This window comes from Photinus pyralis, unplaced genomic scaffold (assembly GCF_008802855.1).
Source record: "Photinus pyralis isolate 1611_PpyrPB1 unplaced genomic scaffold, Ppyr1.3 Ppyr1.4_LG6, whole genome shotgun sequence".
NCBI classification, from domain to species: Eukaryota; Metazoa; Arthropoda; class Insecta; order Coleoptera; family Lampyridae; genus Photinus; species Photinus pyralis.
The window spans coordinates 42,103,507-42,126,195 of NW_022170663.1; the positions used below are offsets into that span (position 1 = coordinate 42,103,507).

The following is a 22,689-nucleotide window of genomic DNA, read 5'->3' on the forward strand; positions in this document are numbered from 1 at the left end:
CCGTGAGGGGGGGGGAAGGTGGGGGTGATGTATACTTAACCCCTCTCAAATGCATTTTCGCATTTTTAAAAATTAGATAATAGTGCAAAAATTATCCTTGGTGTGCGCATGTGAGCACATTACTTTATACAGTCAGTCCTATGACTATGTAATCTCTAAAGAGGGGGGGGGGGGAATTAAATTAAAATTAACAGACGATCTCATCAAATAACACTAACCTTCATCGTTTTAATAATATCTTTACTCATTACTTGTACTTTTACTCGAGGTGAGTACATACAATTTCATTTAAACATCTTAACAAATACAAAAATTGGATTGCGCATGCGCAATATTATTTTTTCATCTTCAAAGTTGTTTGAGGTTTAAGGAATATTTGCTGACACAAAAAACCGGGCATTTATATGTTCTTTGTAACAAGAATTTATTATAAAAGATACCATTCTTTGAAGGTTCGGCCAGTTTTTGCGCTGTAACTTTATGGCCCGTTAGTCTACGTAACTGAAAAACAATAGCGACCTTTCTTATATCCTTAAGAACATGTGTACCGGACGTTTCTAAACAAAGTTATCGTGCACAGGCAGACGGATCTCGAGGATCGTTAATACATGAACTACCTACATTGCGGCATAATGCATCAACTCCAAACCAAGTAAGTTAATACCTATGAGTTATTGGCGATTATTGCAAACCGAGTTAAAATTGCACCATTAGAACATAACTTCACCGCATACCCATATACAGGGTGAGTTTTTTTTCATTTTAAGCATTAGAATCTCGGAAACCGGAAAGAGTTGTAGTTTTAAGAGCTTATTCAAGATATGCTTTTGTTTTTTTTTTAATACACAGTTGACTAGATATGAGCGAAAAACAGATTTAGTGATTTTTCATTTAACTGTTATAGAATCGTTAGTATTAGAAATACAGAAATATGCAAAGAACAAAAATTGTACATTTTTTGCGCTTAATATGATACATTTATTAATATTTATTCTTCTTTTATAATTTTCGAGTTATAACGCAGACTTACTTTTTTTAAATGGTAATCATAGTTGGCTGTGACATTTTTAAAAAGTGCATTTTTTTCTGTTTACAATGTTATAAAGTTTATTCCTACTTACTTTGACAAATTAACGTGATACAGAACTATTTGTATTATTAAGAGTAGTAAAAACAGATTTTGCCATGGGAAACATTTTTGTTCTCTTAATTACTGTCTATTATAATATTTAACTTGCAGTTAGTTGTGCGCCTGGGCACCGTTGTGTTGAAACCAGCGTAAATTACGTCGTGTTTCCAAATCTAACCCATCCTAAATATCTTGAAATTCATTTGGTAGAAAATGAAGATAGGTAAAATTGGCCTGTCCAATTTTCGCCGTAAATGAAAGGTACCTATCTCGCTAGATATTGTTTTCCATTGCCAACTCTGTTTACTTACCTCTCAATAATACGAAAATTACTGCAGGACGTTTATTTATTAAAGTACATTTAGCAAGCCTTATATCGTTATAAAGAGAAAAATTTGTCTTTTTTAAAAATGTCAAAGCCAACTATGACTACCATTTAAAAAAAATTAAAATTTGTATTATAACTCAAAAATTGTAAGATCTAAAAATAAATTAGTATGTTCATCATGTTAAGCATTAAAATGTCTAAAACTTTTATTCGTGTTATTTTGTTGTATTTCTAATAATAACGATTCTACAACAGTTAAATGAAAAATCACTAAATCTGTTTTTCGCTCATATCTAGGGAACTATGGATTTTTTCAAAAAACAAAAGCACATCTTAAATAAACTCTTAAAACGACAACTCTTTCCTCATTTAACCGAATCCGTGTCTTATGGTTTCCGAGATCCCAATACATAAAATGAAAAAAACCTCGCCCTGTATATACTGCATTCATTATAAGAAGGTAGTAGATGGCGCTGTGTTTGAAGATCGACACACACAGGAAAAATCGAGGGAAAAATATAAAACGGCACAAAATTTGAAAAATATATTTATAAATCAAACGATATCACGCTTGGATCTTTGAAATTGACAGCTAATGACAGTTTAGTTCGTAATTGAAACTTCTTACGTCACTCGTTTTATTTTTCAGGGTAATACTGACTCGTGTTTTAACCAATCACACTGAAGGTCAAACTGACCCTATGCTTTCTACCGCTACCTTCTTAAAATGAATAGCGTTATAGTTCTATAGGTACTAAAAAAGGTTCCCAAAAACTATAATAGCGCATATGTTTACGGCCCATTTTAGCGCATTATGAAAGGTACGATGTAGTAGAAAAAACATGTTAAAAAACGTAACTTTTGAAAACGCTTTGTTAGCCCCTCGTTTTAAAAAATTTTTTTTATTATACCTGAATCACAATCTCCGTTTTAAACACTCAAATGCGTGCGAAAAAGGGCCTTTAAAACACACGTGCTTTAAAGTTGCTAAGTAACGATACTTCAAGTATGACTTTTGAAACTGTCATCTGGATGAAATAAAAAATCCTCTTAGGTCGCTTTCTGTAAATGCAGAACATTTCTTTTGCTTTTGTACCTATCCTTTGGTTGAAGCTTTCACAAACGCGCGTAATTTAGTGTATGCTTCCAAATCTGTTCCACTTTTTAGTCGCAGCATTGCTTTAAAGTTTTGAATGAATGCACCAAAATATAGAAGATTTAAATACCTTTGACATTTCCTTCATATATGCTAGCATTATGGATGCATTTAAGACTGTATTCGTAAGTAACTTCCTATTCATCCATGGAAACAGCTTTTCATATTCCTTATAATAGGCTTTACTGGAGTTGGATTTTACACCTACCAACGTTTGTTTAGATTTTACAACAATCGATTTAATGGACGGTGTATTATCTTTTTCAACGGAAATCGTTTAACACGATGATTTTTATAAGCAAACGTCAAGTGACATTTCCATGGCAATCGTGAAATTACGATTAATTAGACAATTCGAGTATAACGTCAATATGACTTCATTGTATTTCCTATTTTTAAATTATACTGCAGGTATAATAAAAAATACTATAAGATACACGTGTATAATTGGTCTTTAAAGCACTTGCAACGTTAAAGGCACTCCGCTTTGCGTCGTGCCCTTAAACTCGTTGCGCGTGCTTTAAAGACTTGATTATACACTTGTATCTTAATATACTATTAATGGCTTAACCGTAATGGCGCTAGCTTTAATTCAAGTGGCGCAATTGAGCGCATAACCAGATGTATCAAGTGGCACAAATACCGGTAGCAAAATGCGTTATGGGGGGGTACCGTTCACTTGGCCCCTCCCAAATATATTTAAGGATAACCAAAAAACAAGAATGGCGCAAAGATATCTATTTACGGCGCATTTTAGCGCATACCTCAGAGTACAATTTCGTATGAAAAGATGTTAAAAAAAAGTTACTTTTAAAAACGTTAAGTTGGCCCCCCCACTTTTTGAAAATTTGCCCCTCCCAAATGTTTTTTCGGATTTCTAAAAAACGATAATGGCGCAAGAGTTATTTATCGGTGGCGCATATGAGCGCATAACGAGCGCATTCATTTTAAAATAATATGACTATCAAATCTCTCAGTGGGGGGCCAAGTTAACGGACCCCAAAAGCCTTACCTTGACACCATACAGTCGGTTGGTTTGTGGCTCTTTGATTAGGATTTGCTCCTGTTCTCCGGTCAACTTATCGAGTTTGATAATAGCATCTAGTCTCCAGTCGGTTATGTACATGTGGGTATTGTAAATGACTATACTGAAAGGATGTCGGATAAGGCGCGAGTTGACAGTCTTGACATCGGTGCCGTCTAGTGTCGAGTGTTGTACGTGGTCTAAAAGCGCGTCGCACCAATACAGGCGATCTTCGTAGAAGTCGATTGCCAAACCATTCGGCCATCCAAGAGTAACATTTTTGAAAACCATCAAGTTGCTGCCGTCGCTGTAAGCCCTAGAGATATTCGCAGGCCGATCCCACTCCGAGAAGAATATGTAACCTCTGTTCGGATGAACCACTATCGCTCTTGGTCGTTTCAGATTTTTAAGAAGCGTCCTTCGATACGTTATATTTCGAGTTGAAAGCATATTCAACGTGCCTTTTCTACTGTCGATGTAGTACAGGTTCTTAGACATCCAATCGACGGATAAACCTTCGACGCCTTCGTTTTGTGACGCAAGTACGATCTCCCTCGTAGTTCCATTACGATGCACGCGATAGATGACATCTTGCAAAACATCGGAGTAATAAATGTATTTGTCTCTGGCGTCAAAGTCGAGTCCGACAAATCTGGCGCGTCGGGAAACGACGGGTACCATCGCGTCACTAAATCCTTCTAGAACCGGGTTTAAAACCTTGCCCTTAATAAACCTTTGCTGAGAGTACATCAGGAATTCCGACACTAAATCGCAGTTTTTCAAATTCGGTGACAATTTCCAGCCGATATGGCAAGCGCATCGGAAACCCAACCCCGATACAATGTTGGTGATGATGCACAAATGTTGGCAGCCGCCATTATTATTCCCGCACGGATTGGTAACTGTCGGTTGTACGATTTCGTGAACTATCTTCAACGCTCTAGGATCTCTAAGGTCTCGCATGCGGTAGATCGAGTGTATGCTCGAGCTGCTTTCGTACTTATCCAAAGACATAATGCCTTGTTTGGTGGCGTCGGTCCAAAAGATTCTGTTTTCGAATAGTGCTAGACGAGACGGGTTGGGCACGGACTGTCCACGAACCACTAAAAATCGATTTTGGCCGTCGTAATTCACAGTCTCGATATAGTCCAATAGGGAATCGCACCAAAACACTCTCTTGGCGATTATGTCAACTGCAACACCCGTAGTTTTGTAAGCCGCTTCCGTCACGATAGCGTGCACTTGAGTTCCGTCCATATTGGCTCGAAGCACTTGAGAGCTGTCAGCCACAAACATGTAACCCATCAGCGGATCCAGAGCAATATCGGCGGGGTTGGTTAAATTGGAACCTAGCGCGATGGCATGCCACCGACTGCTTAGCTCGAATACGTCAATTTTTTGACCGATGGAATCCACAACGTATAGCTTATCTCCTATCCAGTCAACAGCTATAGCAACGGGCGACCACGTTCCCGGCGACATAATATCCAGTTCGTGTACCATGGTCAAACCGATAACTGGATCTTTCAACTGTTGGGAATGAATCTGCAAGAGCTCAACGTTAGCTTAGATAAATTAAAGATGTCCATGAACCTAGCAGACCAAGGTCAGCAGAACACAATCAAACATATTGCATAATTAGCTCCTTTTTTTAAAAATTATTACATGTTCTGCCAGGTGCATATGAACTCATCAGAGCACTACCTCAAAAAACCAAGAAAATGAAAAGTGAACTAACTATAGTTAGGTGCTAATTAAGTGCCCTACCACCGAATTAAATGCTCCTTTTTTTTAAATTATTACATGTTCTGTAAGGTTCATATTTAATTTCTACTTCTACTATTTACATGATTTAAGCAGACAGGCACTGTGTTTACAAAAACAAATACGTCTTTAAGTGTTCGTGATAATTAAGATAAAACCTATTATTAGTTAGTTCACTTTTCATTTTCTTGGGTTTTTAAGGTAGTGCTCACCAGAGTTCATATGAACCTGGAAGAACATGTAATAATTAAAACAAAAACAAGTTAAAAAGTAATCGTAAACGATTTACAAAAAGCGCATTTCCACTTCCATTCATTTCCCATTTGTAAGATGCAACTTCTGTAAAAATCGTAACAATCCTGCCACAAATATGAAACATAGCGTTGCATATGTGCAATCCATTTTTGACGTGCTACTTCAATTTCAGTTTATAAGAAGAATTTCATTTCAATGCTTTTCTAAATAAGAAAGTTGGAACTGCGCATGCGCAAATCTAAATTTTGAAACTAACGTTAGATTTTCCTTTATTCCAAGCACCTATCTATCAAATTTCATTGAAATACTTTTATAAATAAAAAAGTTTGCAATTCGGTTTATAAATGGTCGAGATGCGAAAAGGGCACTGTGAATTTTAAATCGATTCGACTCAACTTTTGGCATTGCTGGCTAAAGCTATGCCCATATTGAATTTCAAACAATTCAGTTCATAACTAACGGAGATCTAAAAGCGATCGGACATTTCTAAACAAAATTATCGTTCACACGGACAGATAGAGAGACAGACAGACAAAGGAACATACGGACAGACCAACAGACAGACGACAGACAGCAATACAAAATTATAAAATGTAAAAAACGGTTTTTTGGTTTTTTTACAATAACTTTTTTAGCAATAAACGCACAAAAAATTCCTTCCTTGTTGCAAGCCTCGACACCATAACGAACCAAATAGCGAAAAAAGTAGTCACAAAGTGACCACAATACCGCATTTTTATTTTATTTTTGTGGAAATACCCTAAAAAGGAGCATCTAACTTGGGAATAGGGCACTTAATTAGCACCTAATTAGCACCTAATTATAGTTAGTTCACTTTTCATTTTCTTGGGTTTTTAAGGTAGTGCTCTGCTGAGTTCATATGAACCTGCCAGACATGTAATAATTTAAAAAAAGGAGCATTTAATTCGGGAATAGGGCACTTAATTAGCACCCAATTAGCACCTAATTATAATTAGTTCACTTTTCATTTTTTTGGTTTGTTGAGGTAGTGCTCTGCAGAGTACATATGAACCTGCAGAACATGTAATAATTTTAAAAAAAGGAGCATTTAATTCGGGGATAGGACACTTAATTAGCACCTAATTATAGCTAGTTCACTTTTCATTTTCTTGGTTTTTTAAGGTAGTGCTCTGCCGAGTTCATATGAATCTCGCAGAACATGTCATAATTTAGAAAAAGGAGCATTTATTCGGGAATAGGGCACTTAATTAGCACCTAATTATAATTAGTTCACTTTTCATTTTTTTGGTTTGTTGAGGTAGTGCTCTGCAGAGTTCATATGAACCTGGCAGAACATGTAATAATTTAAAAAAAAGGAGCATTTAATTCGGGGATAGGACACTTAATTAGCACCTAATTATAGCTAGTTCACTTTTCATTTTCTTGGGTTTTTAAGGTAGTGCTCTGCTGAGTTCATATGAACCTGCAGAACATGTAATAATTTAAAAAAAGGAGCATTTAATTCGGGAATAGGGCACTTAATTAGCACCCAATTAGCACCTAATTATAGTTAGTTCACTTTTCATTTTTTTGGTTTTTTAAGGTAGTGCTCTGCCGAGTTCATATGAACCTCGCAGAACATGTCATAATTTAGAAAAAGGAGCATTTATTCGGGAATAGGGCACTTAATTAGCACCTAATTATAATTAGTTCACTTTTCATTTTTTTGGTTTGTTGAGGTAGTGCTCTGCAGAGTTCACATGAACCTGCAGAACATGTAATAATTTAAAAAAAAGGAGCATTTAATTCGGGAACAGGGCACTTAATTAGCACCCAATTAGCACCTAATTATAGTTAGTTCACTTTTCATTTTCTTGGGTTTTTTAAGGTAGTGCTCTGCCGAGTTCATATGAACCTCGCAGAACATGTCATAATTTAGAAAAAGGAGCATTTATTCGGGAATAGGGCACTTAATTAGCACCTAATTATAGTTAGTTCATTTTTCATTTTCTTGGGTTTTTTAAGGTAGTGCTCTGCAGAGTTCATATGAACCTGGCGAAACATGTAATAATTTAAAAAAAAGGAGCATTTAATTCGGGAATAGGGCACTTAATTAGCACCTAATTATGCAATATGTTTGATTGTGTTCTGCTGACCTTGCTCTGCTAGGTTCATGGACATAAATTAAAGCGAAGCTCTACCTTTCTAGTTTTCACATCGGACCAAAAGAGCAAGTTTTTCTGGTAATGAAAATCCAGCCCACTCGCACCGGTGGTATTGGCGATAATTTTCACATCTTCGCCCCTCGAGTTCATTCTATAAACGTTTCGGTCGTGAGCGAAAAATATATACATCGAGCTCGCATTTGGAGCGGCACATTTCTTTTTGTCTTGCGCTATGTAACCGGGGGCGCACGAACACGAATATCCCCCATCGGTGTTCGTACACAGTTGGTCGCAATAACCCCATTCCAAACACTCATTTCTATCGACGCAGGTCCGGTTATCCCTGCCCAATTTCCGTCCTTCCGCACAGTAGCACATGCCCCCGGTCAGGGACGCTTGGCACTTATATTCACAGCCGAGAGATGGACAAGATAATATCGCTACAATTGACGTGGTAAAAATTTTGGTTAAATTTCAGCGGATACGTACAGCAAGCTACTTCCTCATCCGCTCCGTCCTCACAGTCTCTTTTACCGTTGCAAAGTTGAGATTTGGCGATACATTTGGGCGCGCCGCCCGGCCCCCCTTTCGGGCATAGGAATTTGTTGTCGGGACAAGCTATTGCTGTGCAATTTAGCTCGTCGGAGCCGTCCGCGCAATCTTGGTGACCGTCGCAGTGGTACGCGACGGGTATGCACAACTGATTTTGACATCTAAATTGACCTCCATGGCACAGTGGAAAGTCTACAACGACCAAAATTTGAATGTATGCCCTTTCCTGCTTTGAAACGGCGCAATTTCCGGTTTAAACACTATCACCGTAAATGCGAACAATAGTGGAATTTCAATCAATAAAGATAACAACGGTTTGACCTTAAATAGTTTATTTCCAAGACAAGGAATATTATTTAATATCATTTAATCAGTCTTAAAAATTCGATCATTTTTTCAATCGATTTAAAAAAATCGAATTGCAATTTGTGCATATTGTGTGGGCCTATCTAGAGGAAATTAAAATTTGTGTACATTGAACTTAATATTAAATAATGCAAATCCTCCAGCTGAGTTCAAAAATACTAATACTCTTAATCAAAAGATACTCACTACATCCCAATTCATCAGAATTATCCCCGCAGTCATTTTTGTGATCACATTTTTGATTCGTATCTATACAACGCTGTCCATTGGCACATCGAAATTGATCGAGATTGCAAGAAACACCAGGGCAGCCCATTTCGTCTTTACCCGACCTACAGTCCAAATATCCGTCGCATCTTTTCTCCTTGGGAATACAAGGGTCGACGGCCCTCGCAGTGTTCCCTTCCGGGCCGCAGTGAAAGTCGTCGGGCTGGCATTTTCTATACGCTGCGACGCGAATTCGACTTAAAATCGCTTAAGTTTCGGTAGATACTTACTGCACTCGGCCTCATCTGTTCCATCAACACAATCGATGGTCATATCACAGCGATAATATGGGGGTATGCAGTATGTCTTGTTCCAGACGTACTGCCCGCACGTTAATTGGCCAGGATCACAATCGGGAGGGGCTGAAACAAGAAAAAATGACGTTTAATTAAATTCAGGCCGAGATATTTAAAGCCAAAGTCTTAGCATGAGGTATTAGAACTTTTAGAGAATTAAGTAACTAGCCCGGACATAAATTTAAACTGTTTAAACGGCAAGTAAAGACGCCGCGAACTTGGAAGACAAAAACGGCCACACTACGCAATAAGTTTCTTTTGTATTACTTTTTGTCCTACCGCTTTGTTTCATCGCACATCCGCACTAATTAGTTAAATCTAGATACAAGTTGATCTTTTTTTCATCTCCGAGAGTTGCAAGTAGCCAAAAACAATCCAAAACACCGATAAAATGCTTCATTTACGAAGACATCGTATATATTTCTTTATGTGTCCGCCTATCACCTTTAAGTGCACGAAGTTCGCCAATAAAACTGTCGAAAAGCATTTTTTTGGCACAACTTTGAGCCCACTTAGAATAACGAAAATGATATGTTTCCAACTCGCTTTAATAACTTCTCCCGACGACGGAAATAAAATTTTCTTATAACTTTTTAGTTTCTGAAAGTCGCTCTTTCATATATGAATACATGGCGCACAGAGTTTGCATGTTTGCATGTCGAACAGAAATGTAAAGTCCAATCATGTTCGTTTTTTCATATTTTAAAGTTAAGATAAGTTTTGTACTTCGCACCTTCAAAGTTGATCGAAAGCTGCTTGATAACATAAATGAAGTAGGTATATTTGACAAGGTCTGTTTTTCCGCATCAAAACTTGCTTTTGAACATCCGATACTGTTACCATAATAAAAACAGCAATAATGACATTTGGGACTCTCACGACGCTGACTCCGACAGCTACCTGTAAGCTGAGAGGCCCCTGAAAGTGATGACAGTGTCAGTAAAATCGCGACACGCTCTCCGAAACAGCGAGTATATTTATGATCTTTGTTTGACATCGCAAGTGCGAACTGGTCTATTGATATCTTTGACCTGGTCGAAGGCTGGAACTGTTGAATTAATGGGCTGGAATCTACTTAATCTGGGAAAAATTGCACATCAACTTGTCAACATATGTCGAGTCTTTTCCATTTCCCCTAAAGAAAGAAACTACACATACCATCGAACGCTAACCATGACCTAGGGGAATTGTCTACTACGACGTAAAGGAATTGTGAGTTTTGTTTTTAACCCAAAAAAGAGTAAGATAGGGAAGATTAATTACGAATTAGTTGGATTATTTATTGTCTCATTAGAATTTTTGTTAATGAACCTACTCCCATTTAAGTACAAATTATTGTCAGCACCTTAGAAGTAAGATTATTAAATTTTAAACAAGGTCCTTATTATATAATATTAAAGCAAAAGCGATCACTTAGGGACCTACTAAATTTTTACTTTTATTACTCCATTGAATGTATAGAATGCACATTAAATTCCATTTTGATTATCATACAGCTTTTCTATGTCCCAGATTTTTGTTCGATTGCGCTAGTCGGTGCAACCCATATTGCGATAAATTAAAAGCAATCAGTCTAAATAATTTAACCCCCCCCCCACCCCCAAATTACGCGTGTCGTTGAAAATATACTGGAGTGGAAATAAGTATTTATTACCGTTTTAAAGAATTTTATTTATTGTTCTGAGCATTATTTCCCAAGTGGACATTTGAAAGTGTTAGAACTGACCCTGACATTTTGGTTCCTTCGAGCACGGATCGGTTCGTGGATTAATGTTCATTATAATTATTGCTTGTAAACTGTGATTGGCTGATCATGAGCCAATAAGATGACATGGATCGTGTGAGACGTAGCAACCAAGAAAAAATGGTATGGAGAATGGATGTATCCGGGTCAGCAGACGAGGTCAAGCGGCGGAGAGACATCCGGAAACCCCTTGGACGTCACGACCACGGCGGCCAATCAAGGCAATAGTGTTAGCAATACAGTGCGTGTACATAAAGTTCCAGACACTTCACAGTTTAACCAAACAAGAAGAGAAAGGCTACGTTGGAAGCCAAGCAGAGATTAGCTGACCTTGAGGAGAAGAGATTAGCTTCAGAAATAGAAGCCAAAAGAGGACAGCTCGAATTCGAAACAATGAAGACCAAGGCTGAACAACATGTTATAACAACAACAGCCATGCTGGATGATGGCTCAATGACTACAACTATGGAGCAAAATCTATCTGAGGAGCTTGGACTTGACGAGAAGACACTGCTGGACCGTTGGCCACATTTTCAGAATGTGAACTTGTCTGAGAGGGCGAGTGAGCCACAAATTCTGATCTCATCATTCCAGGAGAATGCAATAAAGAACGCTCCGTGGATATCAAGGTGTAAGTTAGGAGGATGGACAGTTCATAGTCCGTCCAAACCCTAGCAAGGTATGCACAAATGAGACTTCGTTATTCATGGCTGAGAAAGAAACCCCAATTGAATGGATGATGCGAGAGTTCATGAGTACAAAGGCATTTGGAGTGAGTGTCGAGGATGACCCGCAATGGTCACAGGAAGACAAGCGTGCGGAGATGGAGTTAACCACAAAGAGAGTTGACTCGGGACGTTGGGAAACCGGTTTGCTCTGACGTGATGACAACGTTTCTCTTCATGAAAACAGAGAAGAAGCTTTGAGACGTCTCAATTTTCTGGAAAGAAGATTCGAACAAAGCAAAGCTCTAGCAAGACAAGATGATTCACAATGAACAAATGGAATAGGTATGTACAAAAAGTTGATAGGGACAAACTCAAAGGGCAAAGGATATTTGCCCCACTTTGGGGGTCTTCCATCCCAAAAAGACAAATAAAATCAAAGTGGTTTTAGATGCGCCCGCAAAAAGTCTCGACGACAATCTTCCCACAGGTCCTGATTTGTTGGAGTCCCTTCCAGGGATTTTGATGCGGTTCAGGGAGAGAAGAGTCGCCTTTGCGGATGATAGATACCCTTAGACCATATAGTACATGGACTGCTATTCGCCCTATGCTTTCAATACAAAATTGATGGTCACGGATAGAGGGCACTGTAGTCGTGGGTATGTGAATCTCAGGGTAAACTAAAGTCGTGTAAACACCAATAGGATCGCTTAAAGAGCAGCTTTATAGTAACCGCGTAGTACGGGAAGCTTTAAATGCTCTTCATTATTTGCTATACGTCCACAAATAAGAATAAGTTTGCTTTTTTTTGTGATATCTAGGCGATTCATTAATTGACGTTTGTTAATTTATAGGTTGACAGTCTCAAATCGTGTCTCATCGGACAACTTCGGACAGACTCGTTTACCCTGAAACTCACATACCCAGCCTGGACGATTATTTGGATTGTGAGGATCACGAGGAGACGGCGGCGGGCTTGTGGGTGACGTCATCAAAGTGCATGCAGCTGGTGGATTTGAAATTTGCTCCTGTGTTTCAAACTATCAAAAGGTTCCTGAAAATCTGAGAGGGATTAATTACGGAAAGGCCTTTCGAGGCGATGAGGGTCAAATCGAGGGAGCACTTGGATTATTCTAGGAAACTAGAAGAAGATGTATTCACATTCTCACTGAAATTCAACAAGCTACCTGAGGATGTAGCGATTGGAAAAGGAATGCCAACCAAGAGGCAGGGAACGAAACCGAAACCGGTATTTTTATCAGGATCGAAAACCGAACCGAAACCGTTATTCCTTCAGAAATTGAAACTTATTGAGAACCGGAACCCGTATAATTTTTTTCGGTTCTTTTCGGTTTCTTACGGTTCGCAACATGATATTGGAAGTTAAAGGACGCGCCGGCAAGCACGGCCATCGGTGGATTATACATTTTTAATAAGGTGTCGAAATTGAAGGCAGGACTTACGGGTGGCGGTGGCGGTAATTTAGCCACTACTGTAAATGTAAATAATAAAAGGAGGGGTGAGGTTTTAGAAAATAAATTCTCTATACATAATTTTTTATCGCATTTTTTAAGAATTAATGTTATCTCTCATTGTATTCTAATTAAAGGTCTCAGCGAAAGGAACCGTTTTCTACCAACTACTGCCCTTCTTTCTGTCCTCTTATCAAAGTACGGGGGGAAGGGAGGGGGGGGGGAGTAAAACTAGTTTTATCCTTCATCGTACTCTAATGAAAGGTCTCAACGAAAGGAATTAATTTTTACCAACCACAGCCGTCTCCTCGACCTCTTATCGTGATCGGGTATATTCCCTTATACCTCAAGAACGGATTGTCGGAAGAGGGTACTCACAAAGGGCGATTGAGACGTCTGCAAGAAATATATCCATTGGTCATGTCAAAACAAAAGCTATTTCGGTTAAAAAAATGCGCTTTATCTGTACAAGAGTTGTGCACAATTTATACTTGTTTTCGGTTCTTTTCGGTTTTTTACGGTTCCCAACAGGTTATGGGGTTGCAGGACGCGCCGGCAAACACGGCGTCGGCCATCGGTGGATTATACATTTTTAATAAGGTGGCGGTAATTTGTCCACTACTGTAAATGTAAATAATAAAAGGAGGGGCGAGGTTTTAGAAAATAAAAGTAAAAAACAATGCTCTATACACAATTTTTTACATAAGTTTTTGTGTATTTTTTCTGTTTTTTATTAATAAATTATGTTTAAATACATATTTCCCTCTTCCTCTTTTATTCCCCTTGTCGTTGTAAATTAGCTACACTGACGATATGTCACGTGTTAGTATTGATGATTTTCTACTTCTTCTTCACATCTAATTAACAAATTAAAATCCGTTATGGACAGAAAAAAATGCGCAGAACCGACTCGTTATTTTTTTAAGAACCGAAAACGGACCCGAACCGTTATAAATATTTTCGCTTAAATATAAACAGAACCGGAACCGATATTTCATTTGGGTTCGGATCCCTGCCAAGAGGGAACTGTTGAGTGTCGTCATGTCAGTGTTCGACACTCATGGGTTTGTGGGGCAGTTCGTGCTCAAAGGAAAACAAGTTAAAAAGTAATCGTAAACGATTTACATAAAGCGCATTTCCACTTGTATTCATTTCCCATTTGTAAGATGCAACTTCTATTAAAATCGTAAAAATCCGGCCACAAATATGAAAGATAGCGTTGTACATGGGCAATCCATTTTTGACGTGCTACTTCAATTTCAGTTTATGAGAAGAATTTCATTTCAATGCTTTTCTAAATAAGAAAATTGGCACTGCGCATGCGCACAACTAAATTTTGAAACTAATGTTAGATTTTCCTTTGTTCCAAAAGTTTGCAATTCGGTTTATAAATGGTCGAGATGCGAAAACGGCACTGTGAATTTTGAATCGATTAGATTCAACGTTTGGCATTGCGTATTATATGGCTAAAGCTATGCCCATATTGAATTTCATGCAATTCAGTTCATTACTAACGGAGATGTAAAAGCGATCGGACATTTCTAAACAAAGTTATCGTTCACACGGACAGATAGATAGACAGACAGACAAAGGAACAGACGGACAGACCAACAGGCAGACGACAGATAGTAATGCAAAATTATAAACGATCTCTAGGATCGTTAATAAACGGCAAAAGTGTAAAATTATGGAACATGTAAAAAACGGTTTTTTTGTTTTTTTTACAATAACTTTTTTTGTAAGCGGTACAGAAAAAATTCCTTCCTTGGTACAAGACTCGAAACCATAACGAACCAAATAGCGAAAAAAGTAGAACAATAGCTCTTAAGATAAAGAACTAGTAGCGTCGCAAAACGAGCGGACGGACGGACGGACCGACGGACAGCCGGACGGACGGACGGACGGACAAAGTGGCCACAATAGCGCATTTTTTTTTTGTGGAAATGCGCTAAAAAGCTGGTTCAGGTGGTGTGGCGGAACGGAGTTGGATGAACCTATGCCGCAGGGCATCAGAGTGAAGTGGATGCTGTGGCTAGAGGACTTAAAAAGAATTGCGAAATTTTCTTTACCGTGATCGTCCCCTTCTTCCGGAAGCTGATGACACACAGCCACACGTGTTCACAAACGCCATCGAACAAGAATTTGGTGCTGTTGGATTCTTACGTGTCGGAAGGTCTGTTCATGTACGATGGCTCAGGGCTAAAACGAGGGTTGCTCCTGCAAACTCATTGACAATACCACGCTTGGAGATTCAAGGAGCCGTAATGGGGAGTCGTTGGGCCATTACGATTAAGAAGCAAATTGAGTCGAAATTACACTCTACGCATTTCTTTCTCGATTCGTGGACAGTAGATATTTAGTTTGCTCAGGTCGGAGACGATCCGATACAAAGGATTTGTGACTAATCGCGTTGGGGAGATTCTCCAGCACAGAATTGGACCGGGTTCCACTTGTAGCTGATGTAACACGAGATGGGATGCCCGGTGATTTTAATCTAGATGGCTGGAGGCATTTTTTATCACATCCACAGCTCCTTGAATATCATCACGAGCGAGTGGGGCACATGATTTGCGTTCAAAGTTTTAGGTACTCGGGGCTCGAAAATGTTTATGAAAATTCTAAGATGGCGCATCCCCACTAAATTTATAGGAAATCTTTTTGAATCGAACGATACGTTTTACAACTCATGTTTATTTTGCATTATCCTTTTACCTATTGAAAGTCTTCTTCGTTTTATCTCAATCTCAATATGGGATTTCTCCATAGTTTTGCCATTCCCGTGCGTTCGACAGTTTCCCTAACAAATAACGACTTTATGCAGACAGTGTCGACAGTAGAAAAATGTTGACCTCAAACCAAGTACAACATTCAGTCATCGCACGATTTTTCAAGGTGTAGCCACTGATACAGCTTCACTACCGGAAATAGACACTTTCATGTGTAACAATGATTTTAAAACCACTTATTAAAAAACTAAAGATCGACATCGATTGCTCTTCTTCATCATTTATGTTCGTAAGAGCCTTCTTTTCACCATTGAAGGTTTCAAGCGCGTATTGGTAGTAACGCACTTAAATATGTAGGTCGTGGGAATCATTAACTACTTACAATCAATCATTTTCGATTATTGCAATATTTATAGATACGCCGAATTTTCAAATTTCACTCGTGGGAAAATCTTCCTGTAACACTTTGGCGTGTTGAACGAAATTGAAAGTCATCCATTGCTTTCACTCAATGAATTTGTGCACGTTGCCTGGAGGGCAAGGAGGGGCAACACGAATTGAATTATCGATTGTCAATCTTTTGGGGCAAACCAGTTTTCGAACCAGGAACACTCTTGGTGTTAGCCCACACCTAACATAATTACTTAGTAAATTTATAGTTGCAAATAATATTTATTAATTTAACTTTTTACATTGCCTTATACTCGCTAACTGTAGCTATTGGAGCTTCCATTGTGTAACATTGCTAGCACTACAAAAATTCAAAGGTTAAGGAGGAATTTAAAAAATAGCACTTGTACTACCTTAGGAGGGCATGGTCCACAAGGGGGGCAGCAAGGTGCGCACACAACCGGAGCGCAATAAACTGGATAACATGGCGCGCAAACTGGGTAGAAACATGGGTAGCAGGGTGCACAGCAAGGTGAGCAAGGCATATTTCTTCTTGGGTTGGAAATTTAAGGAGCAAAATTTGTGTGTTGCCAAAATTTTTATTTGTTTGTTTATGGTTGCTATAAGAACATATTACAACAGAAACAAATGAGATTTAAATTTTCAGTTAATCAGATCATCTGACACCAAAAATAGCGTACTCGGGGAAACAACAATCCTTAATTGTTATGAAATCATCTCCAAAACTTAATTTCAGTCCTAGAATGGGGACCTAGGTACTGATTACAGTCATTAGATAAAGAACACAACAAATAACTAAACGCTCATATATTTCTTCATTTATATAAATTACATTTCAAAATTGCCTCGGCTTTTAATGGCACCCAATCGTAGCCATGCTAGCACTGCAAAAAACCAACAGTTAGAAAAGGTAATTGAAACCAATATTTGTACCTTGGGAGGGCAGGGTGGTGCACACGGCATGCAGTAGGGAGCGCACACGCACGGCGAGCAAGATACCGGGTAACAGGGCGCAAGGGCGGGGTAGCAGCATGGGTAGCAGGGAGAACAGCACGGTGGGCAAGGCATTTTTTCCTGTTGTAGATTTGGCAAAGAATTTTGATCGGTGAAATTTTTGAACGCGTTTTAACCAAAACTTCAATTTGTTTACTGTCATTCGTTTTTTTTCCTGAGGTTGCTAACGATAAATTATTGCAGGGTAGAAATTGGGTGCATTCAATAAATTAGGAATTAGTAGTAGATTCTCGATTACATACCGACCTGGGAAGTAGTTGATTACCTACGCCTCGCGCTTATACCTCACCACTACCATAAGCCCTCGGCGTAATCAACCACTTCCCTGCTCGGTATGTAATCTACTATTTTTGTTGACTATAGACAAATACCAATATAATTATATATTAATACAGGAAATTCGCTACTGTTTGCATTTTGCGACACGAAAAACAGCGCCATCTACACGGCCCGGTGTAGAATGACGAAAAATTAAGGAGCAAATTAATTGTATTACTTTAAGGTTATTTAACATCTAAGATATGTGATATTACTAAATACCTTAATGTTATCAATTTATCCATAAGAATAACAATAATAAAGCACGTAAAACCATCAATAAAGTTTCAACCAAGTATGATAGTTTACTGTTGTCACTCCCTACCGCAACGTCGTGTCGCTGCAATTTGCGACGGTAACGGTAATGAGCAAAATTTAAATTTTTCGAATTTCAAGTGTAAAAGTGACACATGTACCGATAAGCAAGAAGAGTGCGAGTAGGTTCGATGAAGGCGACGTGCAGCTAAAAATGCGTGAGCTAGCTTCGGTGGTGATATTTGCGTTCAACCCGTTTTATATATTCGACTCAGCACCAACCTAAATAACAATAAATTTTTTGGATTGGAGAATTTGAATTGTGGTGTGTCTTTGCGCTTGCGCGTTGAGAAACATTTGCGTTTGTTCCAAGGATGAACCTTGGAGATGGAGGGGGCGCCTAACTTCGATTGCAATAGTATGCGAGTTTAACTTGCGATCACCTATATTTTATCTAGCGGTTTCAAGAGAGTTTCAAAAGGTGTCCGCGCCAATGTTGTAAAGAGTCTGTGGGTCTGAGTTGGAGTAGGGCCCTCGTGTACAAAATTGTGCGAACGACCAGTCGGAATTGAAACGAAACGTTAGTCTAGAAAGGGAAATTCACCGAACGTTCAGTGACCTCATGTTGAAGAAATTGTGAATTGAAACAGAAACAACTAGAATAAGAATTATAATTTCGATGGCATTACGCTTACGAAAAAGTTCAAATATCAAGCGAAGAAATTAGCGAGTTCGGTGTAGTTTGGATTTTGGCTTTTTTATTCTTGTGCACAAACAACAACTCGATTTACGTTGTCGACAATTTTGGCGCGGTTTGAATGCAGTCAAGATAAGTAAAAGTTCATTGTCCAGAAATTTTCCATTAGTACAATGAGAGGCGATTGTCCCAGGGCGAATCGCAAACATTCAACTGTATCACCCCAAAAGCGATCCAGTTTTTAATTTTTCTTGGAGGGAGCCGTGCCATTGAAAATGTAAAGAAAAACACCGGTTCAAGCGATATATGGAAGTTACTGTACTTCAATTTTTGAACTCTATGAAGCATTGGTCGGTTTAATTTAATTAATTTAAATTAATTGGATGGAACAGATCTGTATTGCATTTAATTATTATAAGTGGATCCATACGAAGAAATTTGGTTAGTTTTGCATTTTATTTAAGTGAATTTGCATTTTTACATAAAGCCACGGTGATATTTTCGAAACCCCAATCTATAGTATGAAATCGGAAAGAACGCAATGACGAACTCAAAATTTCACTTGGCGCTCCTACAAAATTCGAAAATTTCGACTGGACCGGACCCGAAATGGGAGAAGACATATTTATGTCGGGCCTTGTGGCAGCTACCCCTTCTACTACCACGGATCTTTTCCCACATTCTGCTAAAACGCCAACCCATCAAATATCTCTAATGCGCGACCACGTACCGCTAACTTCAATATACGGACAATTTTGCTTTTACTAATCGTTGCGCGAGTTTTACCTCAATCTGGGGGGGGGGGGGGGCTTCAAAAGTGTTCAACCTCATCGCTACCTCCGAAAGAGTCTTGAAAAGTTTTCCAAAAACCCTGTCCCCAGGAGCGCTTGAGATGATTACCCTTATCGTTTGAGATAATCGTGGAAAAGTGTCTTCGAAACGTCCTTCGCGCCTTCTCCTTTCTCCCACGTCCCCCGCCACGTCGCGAGCAACCCTTAACCCGCCGTCGAACGGTGAACCTCACGAAAAAATGATTCAGGAAATTGGATTCCAACCACTCTCTGTCTCTCTCTCTCTTCTTATAGGAAGTAAATCCTCAACCTGGTCGATAATCAAAACTCAATAAAGTATGTAGTGAGTAATAAATTAGCTGAAACTTATTTTGTGAGCTACACACGCCAAAATTCTCACCCCCTTATCGTAAGGTATCCTGAAGGTAAACGCAAATAATATTTTCGAGGAATCTTATAAATTCAATTGAGAAATTAAGATAAAATGTCCCTAGGTGATCAGCTTTTACCTCTATAACCTGACTTTAATATTACATTAACTTTGATTTAATTATGTTCACATTTTAATAAACCCCTAAAGCGGATCTTAAAAAACGGCAGAGCACCTCGATGTGGCCCACTGGGTCAATAGATTTGAGTTATTTTCAATAGGCCCAGACTTACTTTACGCTTTCACAATCGGTATTTCTGTTTTTTTTCTTTGCGCTTCGATATTTATATTAAGCCAAAACGGAACCAACGGAATGTCTGCGACCGGCGTCCCCTTTAAACCAATAGTACACCAGCATGCTTTGTTTACACTGCATTTTTGCCTCGAACTATCTATGCGCTCTAGATGCGAACGCTTATCGTTAATAACTTGACCCGACACTACAATTGCTGTGTGTAATAGGATACGTTCAAAAATACCACCCAAACAGGCACAAGCAGCTAGGTCAAATTACAACCTTAGTTCTATTTTTCTCAGGGCACAACTGGGTTCTGACAAAAACAAAAAATCCTAACATTGACTTACAACTTTCATAGATTTGAAAGAACCGAAGCCCTCAATCAAATTCCGTAAATTCCAATAAAATCACTACTCAAATTTTGATATGAAATTGACATTTCGATTAAAAGAAATTAAAAAAAAATCAGACAGCAAATTTAAACCTTTACCTGAATCTCTTGGGATTCAAATTGACACATAATTGATTAATAAAAATTACAAGAATTTATTCTAACACATTTTAAGAAAAAAAAACTAATACAATGACAAAATTTTATGGGTAACAGTGCCTTTTTTTAACAGTGACATACGCTTTCACAATCGACCCGAAAAACAGCCTTGTATATTTTCATATTTAAACGAGAGATCACCTCCATTCATCAATTACATATCGTAGATTCCCGGCGATACACGAAACACTGCTCCGTCGCCCGGTATTGATAAACACATGAGTTGCTTATCTCGAACATGGTATTTTTATCACAGAACCAATCAGGTTTTTCGATATAAACCTCTTTTTTAACAAACACCTGGCCAGATTATTTATGCGTTTTAGACAAGAAATAGCATTAAATTAATTAAACAATTAGTAACTTTACAAAAAAAAACAAAAATTAGAATGACAGTTCAATAATTTTTTCCATTTCTGTGTCTATTTGAAATAAAATTCTTTAGATCCGATGAAACAAACTTGAATAAATCAAACTGCAAGGCAGATCTCCCGTTACACCTCTTTTTGCTATGTATTCAAGAAAATTAAGAACAGTGTATCCCATGCAACGGGAACCCACTACCTAGTACGCAGGGGTGTAGGCGCGATTTTTATTATATTTTGGTACGGCTTTAAGGGAGGATTCCCAAGATTAAAGGCTTAAAGTTGAATTGTTTAAGGGTTGCGCGGTGTTAGGGCCTTAGGGGTTTGTTGCTCTATTGTTTTCGTGTCAATGATATCTCAACAAGTTTGGTGGCCGATTAAATGCGTGAGACAGTTGACCGCGCCAGTCTGGCGGGAGATAAGACAGAATTAATGCCTGTTTTTGATGAGTTGATTCCGTTTCGTGACACAGCATGAGAATGAGAACTGAATACCCAAGGTTTTTAACGGCCGATGCTTCTGGCAATTGATTTTTTAAACGTAGGATAAAGATAACGAATAAAGATGGCCGCTAAAACCGATTGGTCGCCATTTTAAAGATGTGGTTGCAAAATTGAAAAAAGTGGGGATTAAGACAGAAAGGGTCGTTTTAATGGCTGTATAACTAAGGTAAAGTATGGTACCTAAACTCCAGTTACAGGCGTTTATGGAATATTAATGAAGGTACGGTTTTCAGAGGTGGCGCTTTGAAAATGAATCAGAGCTCAATGTTTGACCGATGTCAATTGTATCACACACCAATGGTGGACTAAGTTAACACATAGGAAGCTCGTTCTTCCTCCCCTGAATTTGGAGAGGAAAATTGAAATTGACGTGGAGAAGCATTTTTCAATGAGCCACCCTTTGTTCGTCCATTCTAAGCCACCACTGGCGTTAGATACAGTGTCGTTTTATTTCTTTTTTTTAATTAAGTGGTGAAAACAAAATTTTAAAATGACTGCAGGGGATACTTACGACAAGATTGGAATTCGTCCTCTCCATTCTCGCAGTTTTTCAAGTAATTGCAGACCCACAGCGATGGGATGCATTTTCCCTCCGGGCATCGAAACATTCCTTGCGGACAAACCGCTCCGACTGGATCTCCTGGAACATTAAAGGCCTAATTAGCGATGTTGACAAAGAGGAAGCGTTTGTTTGTAAAGTGCTAAGTGCTCGTAACGAGCGCCCTTAATTCGAGATCGTTCCCTTAATAATTTTTTTATGGTTTCATTTTCGTCGTCGGCTCTTTGTTGGAGCCGCCCGCGGCCGAGGTATTTAAGGGAGGCATTATGTAAATTCTCCCCTTTTTTTCTAATGCGAAATTGGCGTAAGCGTAAAGTGGCGACAAACGATTTTGATGTAGGTCACGTTTTCGAAAGGTTGAAAATCCCCGATCTGTGTCAATGTCGCGCAACGTTCAAGTTTGCGTTTGTAAATATAACGGTGAACGAACACATTCTCTAAAAATAGCCATTGCGTAATTATAAAAAAGTTCTATATAGAAGAGAAAGATCTCAAATCCAATTTTATAAAGAGCTCGCGATTCGATGGCTTCTGAGAATACCTTTTGAGGATTTACGGGATAAAGCGTTTAAGTATCTTTATATAAAACCCTTGTCTTTAATAAATTTCATTGAAAGAATAGGCCAGATCACAAAAGATCGTAAGGGGAGAGAATGTATTATTTGCACATAACAATATATCCCTTAAC

At 38.5% G+C, this 22,689-nt stretch overlaps 1 protein-coding gene and 2 long non-coding RNA genes across 4 annotated transcripts in view; all 3 read right to left on the reverse strand.

Moving 5' to 3' along the window:
• Positions 1–22,689, reverse strand: part of LOC116173299 (low-density lipoprotein receptor-related protein 2) — a 254,373-nt gene that overhangs the window by 27,236 nt on the left and 204,448 nt on the right. For both annotated transcript variants that reach the window (XM_031490672.1, XM_031490671.1), the window contains exons 2-7: positions 21,954–22,082; positions 9,198–9,329; positions 8,887–9,147; positions 8,272–8,526; positions 7,819–8,222; positions 3,626–5,182 (exon numbers count right to left, since the gene is read on the reverse strand). In XM_031490672.1, coding sequence (XP_031346532.1) covers positions 3,626–5,182; positions 7,819–8,222; positions 8,272–8,526; positions 8,887–9,147; positions 9,198–9,329; positions 21,954–22,082 — 2,738 coding nt within the window. The remainder of the gene's footprint in view (positions 1–3,625; positions 5,183–7,818; positions 8,223–8,271; positions 8,527–8,886; positions 9,148–9,197; positions 9,330–21,953; positions 22,083–22,689) is intronic.
• LOC116173302 lies at positions 16,523–16,894 on the reverse strand. Its single transcript, XR_004145905.1, has 2 exons — positions 16,674–16,894; positions 16,523–16,621 (listed from the first exon to the last, which is right to left on the reverse strand). It is a non-coding gene; the product is annotated as an uncharacterized LOC116173302 (long non-coding RNA).
• LOC116173303 lies at positions 17,073–17,441 on the reverse strand. The gene is made up of 2 exons (XR_004145906.1): positions 17,215–17,441; positions 17,073–17,165 (listed from the first exon to the last, which is right to left on the reverse strand). It is a non-coding gene; the product is annotated as an uncharacterized LOC116173303 (long non-coding RNA).